The sequence below is a fragment of the Plectropomus leopardus genome, chromosome 22 (assembly GCF_008729295.1).
Source record: "Plectropomus leopardus isolate mb chromosome 22, YSFRI_Pleo_2.0, whole genome shotgun sequence".
Classification (NCBI taxonomy): domain Eukaryota; kingdom Metazoa; phylum Chordata; class Actinopteri; order Perciformes; family Serranidae; genus Plectropomus; species Plectropomus leopardus.
Genome location: NC_056484.1, coordinates 1,036,420 through 1,046,900, shown reverse-complemented (window position 1 = coordinate 1,046,900; position 10,481 = coordinate 1,036,420). Strand labels below are relative to the sequence as shown.

Below are 10,481 nucleotides of genomic sequence, written 5' to 3'. Positions count from 1 at the left end.
GGACGAGTTGATTCATCAAGTTGAAATGAGGAATTATCTTCATGAAACCTCCTTTTTTCACTACAAAAACCTGAACTTAGTGTTTTTTTCTACATTTTAAAAGTATTATTACAAAGGAAGGAAGGTAATAAGTCAGCTACTCTCCAACTTTTAAGTGTTTACGTCTCCGGTCTGATCTTAAGTGCACAGCTGATAGCTATGTGGTTTGTTTACATGAAGTAACAGAGGTGCATATTTAATGGATTCAGTGTGGACACAGAGCTCCGATACTACGTGATAGTTGGACATTTGTTTTCTGTTGGGAGACGGTGTCATTATGTTCCACAGAGGAGTGGCTGCTGAACTAAGTGGGACACCTGGTAAAATTCAGTAAACTGGTCCAAACCGGTGTTTGGCTTATTATCAAACTGATTTGAAAACTTATCTCGCTGTTGACTATCTTGTGTGTAATTTCCAGTGAAAAATCTCAATATAAAATCTGTGTTTTCTGGCTTATAAAGTAAAGTCACAAACGTAGAAAGATAGCAAGTGGGTTACTCACCCATCTTTAAGTGTCTTCCTCTCCGGTCTGATCTGCACAGCTGATAGCTACGTGGTTTGTTTACATGAAATAACAGGTGCATATTTGATGGATGGCGAATTTAGATGACGTTCTGTTTGCTCAGAGAGACTTGTGATTTCACCCGGACTGGGACGCAGATTCAAAGCATTTCCAGCTGCCTCCCCTCAAACACCTGCATCAGTCTGACTGCAGCCCGCCTTCATGTTTGTACATATTCAGGCTGTTTGGAGGTGTAAAACGGGGTGAGAGGCCGGGTGAATGTCATCCTATTTTCCCATCTTAATAGCCCATGATCCTGCAGCCGCTCTGCCTCCTAAGCCTCTTCCCGTGGATGACCTCCAGGGAAGATTGTGTTGCTGCTGTTGGAGTACAGAGGAGTTGATTACGCGGCAGTGCCGGGGCTTTGTTCTAAGCGTACGCCCGTCCTTGGCTTTGGAGAGAGAGAGAGAAAAGATTTAGATGAAGAAGAAGAGAAAGAAGAGGAATCTTATCTCTCCCTCGGGGTCTTGCATCCTTTCATTCCAGATTGTCTTGGTGACCTTCTGGCCTCGCCTGGTTTATCCCGACCCTCCGCTGCATCGCTTGTTTACTGTCCCATAATGACATTGTCAATGGCAACAATACGTCCGCTTATCGCCAGGTGTCGGCCGCCACAATGGCTGAATGGCGGCGTAATGGAAAGGAGAATTCGTCCCGTTGTGAAGTCTTTGGAGGCACTCTCCTACTTGGCCGTGTGTGCCGGTGAAAGATAAGATTAATTCTTCATATCGTCGGCTGATTGCAGAATCTTGTATCTAATGCAATTTTTATTTCTCACCCCTCTCCTCCTCCTCCTTCTCCTCCTTTCTTTCAAACTGCAGAGTCAAGCATTTTTTTTCTTCTCTCTTTGGGGAAAAAAATCTAAATAATTTATCTGTGTTTTGGTGCATTTTTTCCCCTCCTGTACTTAGAGGGAGAGTGGAGAGAAATGGAACAGAGACAGACAGGAGGAAAAGCAGATGAGAGTGTTTTTTTTTTTTTTTTTTGAATGGGATGAACGTGAGCTGCATGCTGAGCGGAGTCAGAAAAAAGGGAGCAGAGGATGGCAGGAGGGAGGCGGACGGGTGGAGGGAGTGAACCCTCGCTTGGCTCTCGGCTGGAGAGGGGCCAAAGAGGAGCCTGCAGACTTTGGTAATCCCTCTTTTATTAATATGAAGCCAAGCTCAGCAGAATGTAGGCCTGGGATACTCAGCTCGCTCTGCTTGGGGGCCACTTTTGCAAAATGACAGGAGGACAGGGGCCAGTCGCAGCAGCCCCGTACATGTTTTTTGGAATTTGGGACATTTTAAGGATTTTTGGGCTTTTCAAGGATTTTGGGACATTTCTCACATTTCAGGACACTTCTAGGATGTTAGGACTTTTTGAAAGATTTTAGGTCATTCTATGATTTTAGTAAGTTTGTAGGATTTTTAAGCATTTTAAGGATGTTAGGACATTTCCTGGATTTTAGAACTTTTCAAAGATTACAGGGCCTTACATGAATTTTAAGACATTTCAAGGATTTGGGGACATGTTTTTTAGGATATTTCTAGAATTTTGGGACATCTCTCTGATTTTAAGACAATTTTAAGATGTTGCTAGGATTTCAGGATTTTTCTCAGATTTTATAACATTTCTAGGATTTTAGGGCATTTCTTAGATTTAAGGACATTTCTAGGATCTTTGGACATTTTTTGAATTTAACACGTTTTTAGGATTTGGGGGCTTTTCTTCAATTTCAGGAATTCTCTAGAATGGCACTGGTACTTTTTTTTTATCAACAAGCTCTATTTTGATGCTGTTTTATTCACTCTGGCACTCTTATGTGTACTAAAAGTACAAAAAACAATTCCCAGTGTGAATTGCTTTATTTGTATTGTGAATTAGAAAATGTTTGGGGGGCCACATGGCACCGTAGTGGGGGCCGGATTTTGGCTGCCGGCTGTAAGTGGAGTATCACTGATGTAGGCTCACAGACATATCAGAGCTGCTCTCAGCTAGCTGTCCTTAGGCCTCTCTCTCTGTTCCTCGCATGCAGATCTGCTGACGCGTCTGTCCCACCCCGCCCATTTTGCAGGCCAGTAAACCGCCAGTCAATTAAAGCGGCCCCAGTCCGGCGCGCTTCCGCCCGGCGAGTCGAGCTCTCGAGTCTTTTGATCCCACTTGAGTCCCGGCCTTGGTGTTTGGCACAAAAAGCATCCTGCGTCCTAGCCGAGCCCTGCACGTTACCATGACAACCCCCCCCTTACATCACTCAGTGCCCCCCAAGTAGCCAATGGGCATTGACCTTTCGCTGTCAGAGCGTGTTAGGGAGCGAGAGATACAGAGAGAGAGGGACAGAGAGAGAGAGAGAGAGAGAGGGAGAAGCAGGCACTCGCCGGAAACAACAAACACAAATAGGTCATTAAATTGTAAACACAATTTAAAAGAGACAGAGGCTGCTCGGTTTGAGTCGTGGCCTCCAGTTACTGCGATGTCAGCGCCGGAGTGAGCGCGTTTCCTGCGAATGACAAAAACAGCATGCTCGTCTTCAGAAGGCATGATGTCACAGCTCAGCGGGAGGCGAGGGCGCTCCAAACCTATCAAATGTAAAAGCAAGGATTTCAATGGGGCTAAATTTGGCATGTTACACGTAGGGAGCTTCTGGATGGTACCGGTGTCGCCTCCCTGCAACCTCCAGCTTCTGTCCCTCACAGACGACACCATATGTCCGCCAACCGAAGCACAGGAGGGCGTGCAGAGAGCAGGTTCAGAGCCGATAGAAGCAGAATCAGACCTTCAGAGGTCCTCATAAGAAGAAATTAATTCAGTGTCCAATGTTTAAGGCATATGGACGGGATCAAACTAAAATGGCCTCAGTTTTAAAAAGTGTTTTTGCAACTCAATGCAAAAATATCAGGTTTTAATTCCTCAAACATGTAGTGATACATGTCTTGTTAAAAAAATAACCCCCAAGTAAAAAACCCTGGACATATCCCAAATAGATGTTAAAAAATACCTGCTTTTGTAGCCTGTAACACCACTAGATGTGGCCCAAAACTACCATCCTTTGTTGCTACAAACCGCTAGAAATATCTCAAAATTATCATAAAAAATACACAATTTTTTTGCTACAATCACTGCTAGAAATGTCTCCGACTAACGTTAAATAATGCCTGCTTTTGTCACTACCAGCACAGTAAGAAATCTCATAACTGACACTAAAAAAATACCCGCTTTTGTTGCTACAATCACAGCAAGAAATGTCTCAAACTGACAATAAAATGAATCGCTTTTGTCACTGTGATTAAAGATACAAATTTCTTGAACTGATGTTAAAAAACACCCACTTTTGTAGCCTGTAACACCAATAGATATGGCCCAAACTACCCTCCTTTGTTGCTACAAACCACTAGAAATATCTCAAAATTAAGTTAAAAAATACACAAATTTTTTGCTACAATCACTGCTAGAAATGTCTCAGACTAACGTTAAATAATGCCTGCTTTTGTCACTACCAGCACAGTGAGAAATCTTACAACTGACACTAAAAAAATACCCGCTTTTGTAGCTTTTAACACAGCTAGAAACGTCTCAACTGACATGGAAAAAAATACTTTTGTCCCTCCAAACAGTGCTGCACATGTGCTGAAATCATGTCTAAAATACTCACTTTTGCTGCTCCAAACACTGATAGACATGCCCTGAAACTGTGAAAAGGCACTAAGCTTGACTCAGTTTGTGGTTTTTGTAGATATTCTACAGTCTGTATGAAAAAGTTGTTTGTCAGGATACTAACTTTTGGCTTTTGTGGAAAACTTTAAGGCAGATGTGTAGATTTAACAAAGACCGCACAAAATGACCACAATAAGTCCTTTCCCTTCACTGACTCTCGCAGGACGCTTTAATCAAATTATACAAATGCACTCATGAGTTGAGATATTTTAGTGTCCCGTGACGATGAGAAGGAAGAAACTGGAGTTTAAAAGCGGCTGTCCACGTCTGTAGCTTCACGTGTCAGCAGGTTTTGTTTTTGTCAGCGTTTGGAAATCATGGACCATGATGTCGGGAAAGTGCTGCACGCGACTCGCTCGTGTTTACGACCCCGTCTGACATGTGCTTCCAAAGATTACCGAGGCGGAGAGAAAGAGGCAAGAAGTCTAAAGGGCAAAACACACAGGCTGTGTCACTTGGCATCACGTCATGTGACACGCCGGGCGCGCCGCACAGACGGAGGAAGGTGCATTAGACGGTATGAGCCGATGGAAATGGTGACATTGATGGAATTGATGGGATTTTTGCTGTGTCATGACGTGGAATTACTCACAAGTCAATCAAGTCACGTCCTCAGTGGGATATAGCACAGTGGAGCAGCCTGACGCAGCCCTGATGGTGCTCTGCCCGACAACACGTGGTGGTGGCTTCCCAAAAAATTAAAAATTAAAGATGGATTTTAATGCAGAGAGACTCAACATGTTTTACTTGGGGGGCATTTTTGCTTAATAACAGGAGGCCTGGGGCCGATTTCTGCAGCCCCATAAATGTTTCTAGGATTTAAAGAACATTTCTCTAATTTTTTGACATGTCTCTGATTACAGGACATTTCTCGAAAATTTTGGACGTTTTCAGGATTTCAATCCCTCCAGTGGCACTTTTTTTTGGTCAACAAGCTCTGTTTTCATGCTGTTTTATGCACTCTGGGACCTTATATATGCTAAAAGTACCAAAACTTGGGCCATAAGTTGAGTATCACTGAGTTAATGCATGAAATACTCCAGCTTTTATTTTTGCACTGCCTCAAACTTGATAATGTAACTGGCACAGGAATTTTAATTAGAAAAACAGGGTTTAACTTAAGCGTCCTGAATGGGACCATCGCAGCCTCATTTAGAAATTTAAGTGTTTTTTTATGCAAAAATACTGCCTAGAGCAGCTTTAATACCAGCGTGTCTGCAGAAATATGAGCTATTGTCAGTGTAAATAACAAATCATCAGTCATCATTGTCAGCCCACAAAAACTGGAACATTTGTAGAACTTAATTGTGTATGTTAATTCGAAAGCGTTGCTCCATTCACCACACTTTTATGCTTTATATTATGTCGCTCTTTACATCCCGCTCCCACTGTAATAAACAGTGAGCAACATATGATCAGTGGCTGCAGCATCTGTTTGATTTGAAATGCATGAGATCATTATATCAGAGTGCTGGTGGCCCGTTTTCTGCTCTTATTCAACACTTTTTTGTTGACACGCTCGCCATGTGTCAATATTTGTCATCGTTGCGTGCCTGCCATCAGTTTTGGCTGAGACAAAGTGCAATGAGAGGCCGATCCGATTTGAATGGTAAACAACAGAGGCGGAAATGGGTAATCAAGTTAGAAGTCGGCAAAAGTGCCCGCTGCATTTTAATGGCGGTGGCCCGCGCACGCCGGATAATTTAGGATTTCAATTGTTGTTGTTTTTCAGTGAAATGCAGGTGTTTTGTGAAGACAGACGATTTTGCCCCGTATGCCAAACATTCTAATGAAGCTCACGTACAATCCATAATTTTAACTATCCCCCACCTGCCAGCTAGCCACACACACTGACACACACAAGTACACAAACAGGCATAATACCCACACACATACACACAATATGCACTAATGAAGCTGTTCTCCTCTCCTCTCTTTTTCGTTCCTGGCTCAGTGAAACATGCATAAATCATAATAAACAGAGAGATGAATTTTTAATCAGCAGCTCGCTGCCTGTGTCTTCAGCCTCAGCCTCCTATGGGGAGGAGAGGCTGTGATGTGCCAGGTATATGGAGCAGGATCTGGCAGCGCCTCCTTGGGGAGGGCTACTCACTGAGACATGCCTGTCTGGGCTGCCTCTTCTTGGGCATGATCTGCTGGACCGGGCCGTCCCTCCGGGGAGGAGGCTGGTCAGGCCGAAACACGCCAACTGTGCCTTTCAGGAGGGTTTGGTCTGCATAGGGTGGGCCATATTAGGGGGGTAAGGCTTGGTAATGTGTTAGCGTCAAGGCTCAATCACACCTGTTGGCGTTCATCAAGATGCATGAGCATAAATAAAATATTTATTTGGAAAACTCAGCAAACGTTATCTTTTTAAAATGTATTTTTCAATATTTGTAATTTTATTTATTTATGTATTTATTTATTTATCCAGTTGGACATCATCTGATTTCACCTGATTTTAACTAAAAATACTTTTGGTAAAAAATCATGACCTCCAAAAGTCTTGTTGAACCTGGAATTTGTTTCAGAAATTCCTTCATTTTGTACCCAAAATCAGTGCCAGATATGTCCCAAAATCCTGCTTAAAAAAACCCAAGAAAAAAACGAAAACTTTAGTGCTACAAACACCACTGAACACGTTCCAAACTGACATTTAAAAAAATTACAGCTTTTGTTGCTACAATCATCACTGAAAATGTCCCAAACTGACGTTAAAGAGCACCGGCTTTTGTCACTTCAAACACTGCTGAGCATGTCCCAAACTCAAACTCAAACTCAAACTCAAACTCAAACTCAAACTACAAAATGCCAGTTTTAGTTGTTAGCAGTTGATATTTCCCAAACTGATGTTCAAAAAGAACTTGCTTTTGATGTGAAAACAGGGCCAGAAATGTCTCAAACTGACGTTATAAAGTAACCAAGTAACTACCTGCTTTTGTGACAACATATAACGCTGGGCGTGTCCCAAACTGACGTTAAAAAATATCCGCTGTTACCTCAAACACTGCTGAAACCGTCCTGAACTAAGCTCCAGGCCCTGGGATTTAGATGTATTTAGGGCCTGAGTGAGCATTTTTGTGGAGAATCTCCAGTAATTTCATCTTCTAAACATCTTCCAAACATTGGATGGATGTCTGTGGAAACGGGACGCCTGAGTCTGGGAAGGCTTTTTAATATTCCAGCATCTTAGCTGTGCAGCCATTGATGTAGCTGCAAATAAAAGGTCAATCAAAATACCACGTCTCGTTGGTTTCATCTGATTCAGAAGCACAAATTAAATTATTTTTCGTGAGACTCTGAATGAGACCAGAACCAGATATATGTGATATACTAATAACCCGTTTTGCCGTTATTTATGCCCTCTCTTGATAAAGTGTGAAAATTCAGTCCACGCCCGACTTGATGTTGAACTTGGCCTCTTTCCATTGGTTCAATACGGCTTTACTATGATGTACATGATTTATTCACCTCATAAAAACTTCATGAAAGCTGACTGAAGGTTGGTTTATTTTCCTCTCTGTCGCCGGCTGCACATCAGAAGCCTTGGCTCAGATTTAACACTGTTATTATATTTTATCCCTGTTTGGTTTTTTTTAAAATATTTTTAATATATTCTTTTATTTTTATTTTATTCATTTTTGCATTAAATCATTATTTATAGAGGGATATATGCAGTAGGTCGTCAGTACACACAGTGTGTGTGTGTGTGTGTGGGTGTGGGTGTGGGTGCAGGTGTTGGTCAGAATTGATTGTAATTTTTCATTTTATTTTATCCGTTAAAAAGGACAATAAATGTGAAGGGTCGACTGATACTGATACCGATTATTTGTAGTTAAGGAGACGTATTACGGATATTTGGAGCCAATATGCATTTACAGTGAAAATGAAAATCTTTCTGTTAATATTTAGAATTTGGAATATAACAAACTCCAACTCAGAACTTTTTTTAAATATATAAAGTCAAGTGAAAATTTAAATAAAAAATAGATAAATTAAAACAGCTCAGTGAGGGTTTACAAAGATACTTTCTTTGCTGTTTTTAAACAATCATTAAAATAAATAAATAAATAATGAAGTTTATGTATATAGCACTTATTACCAACGTTACAAAGTACTGTACACCTAAAATCACAAAAACACACACAAGAAAAAGAAAAAAAATCAAACACATCACAGAAGAAGAACCTTCCTAAAATCTTAAAGTGCTGATACAGATAATCTGCAAAATGCCAAATATCGGCCCGATAATCTGTCAACTTTTAATAAATGCAGTTTAAAAAGACACAATGTGCAGTGAATGTGAACCGCGGGCACAGCGATGGGCCGAACCGGGCCAGACCCGGCGGCGGCGCAGGTGGTCCAGAGCTGGACCTGGTCTCGGCTGTAGTTTTGGACTCGAATAGGCCCACAACATAACAACATGAGCTGAGCTGTCACAGGGGATTACTTCAGCGAGGCAAGCCAGCGGGGTCCCTGCCGCTCTGCCGCTCGACCAGAGAGGGAGCGGGGGGGGCGTGTTTCTGCGTGAGAGAAAAAGGGAACAACAGCAGAGGAACAAGGCGAGAGACAGAGAGGCAAAGAGAGACAGTGAGAACAGGACAAAAGGACAGAGAAGAGAGAGGAAGAGAGCTTGTAACTGATAAGCTGCATTCGTGTTTGTAATGTTGGAGCTCTCGTCCGAGCTGGGCTTTGTGGGGAGAGTGTGTGTCGATGCCGTGTGTTGCCCCCCTCCTGCAGCCGCCAGCGCAGGATCCACGGGGACCGACGAGCTGCTGCTGAGGTACACACACACACACAATCTCACACACACACACACACACACGTGGTCACCCATTTTTCTGACCCAGATGCTGCCGCGCATCCCTCTCGGGGATTGTTACACTTCCATCTGAGGTGTGGCGTTGTTGCACGGTTTGGTTTGTGAGCGTTTTTAGGCGGAGGGAGAGGGGGGCTAAACAAAGTACAGGTGCAGGCTTACTCCTTCATTTGAGAGGATTTGACATCCTGCTCCTAACAGGTTTTGCTGTAATGCCTCCTGCCTGGCACTCGGTCTCAGTGTTGTTGTTCGATGGCGGGAGATTTCTCCCTGCTTTCCTGCAACTGTTTGCCCAGTCAAGCTGAACATCCGACGCTTGTACTTCTCCTTTTCTTTTTTTGTTTGTGTTTCTTTCTTCCTCTCTGCTCCAACCTCCCCCCTGCTGTGTTAGCAGCACTGTGTCCAGAACAAGCAGTTAAAGCTGAAATACAGGGGCAGCGATACTCAATTTACGCCCGCAGGTCAAATCTGGCCCCTGATAGGGTGCCGGGTGGCCCCACAACGATTTTCCAATTCCCAATAAAAATAAAGTGATTCGCACTGTGAATTGTTTTGTACTTTTTGTATCCATAAGGTGCCAGAGTGCATAAAACAGCATCAAAATATAGCTTGTTTGTCCAAAAAAGTGCCAGTGGAGGATCCCCCACACCCCCCATCAGAGGAGCTAAGACCCTAATGTCAAACAATCCTGGAAATGTCACAACTGTAATGTCCCAAACTTCTACAAACATCCTAGGAATCATAGATATGTTCTGAAATACTACAAATGTCCCCAAATCCTAAAAATGTCCTAAAATGCGAGAAATGTCACCTAAAAACACCTAAAAATCCTAAAATTGTTCTGTAATCCTAGACACTTCTGAAAATCCTTGAAATGTGCTAAAATTCTAGAAATGTCCTAAAGTCCTAGAGAAGTATGAAAGTTGTAAAAATGTTAAAAATCCAATAAACTCCCTAAAATCCAAGAAACTTCTTAAAATCTTAGAATTGTACTAAAATCTTAGGAATGTGCTAGAATGCTAGAAACATCTTAAAATCCTAAAATTGTCTTAAAATTGTAGAAATGTGCTGAAATGCTACAAATGCCCTAAAATACTAGGGAAGTCTTAAAATCCTACAAATGTCCTGAAATTCAAGAAACTTCCAAAAATCTTAGAATTATTCTAAAATCCTCAAAATGTTCCAGAATTAAAAAAAATGTCCTAAAATCCCACAAACTTCCTAAAATTCTGGAAAAGTTCCAAAATCTTAGAAATGTGCTGAAATCCTAGAACGATCTTAAAATCCTACAAATGTCCTGAAAACTTTATAAATTTCCTAAATGTCATGATATTCTAGAAACATGCGACTGGCCCCTGGCCCCCTGTA

The 10,481-nt window shown here is 42.1% G+C and overlaps 1 protein-coding gene across 3 annotated transcripts in view; it reads left to right on the top strand.

Moving 5' to 3' along the window:
* Positions 1-10,481, top strand: part of celf2 (cugbp, Elav-like family member 2) — a 277,136-nt gene that overhangs the window by 78,909 nt on the left and 187,746 nt on the right. The window contains exon 1 of one of the 3 annotated variants that reach the window (XM_042511584.1): positions 8,905-9,077. The exons of the other annotated variants lie outside the window; for them this stretch is intronic. Coding sequence (XP_042367518.1) covers positions 8,959-9,077 — 119 coding nt within the window. The 5' untranslated portion in view covers positions 8,905-8,958. Of the gene's footprint in view, positions 1-8,904; positions 9,078-10,481 lie in introns of those variants that run through there. 3 annotated transcript variants of the gene reach the window in all.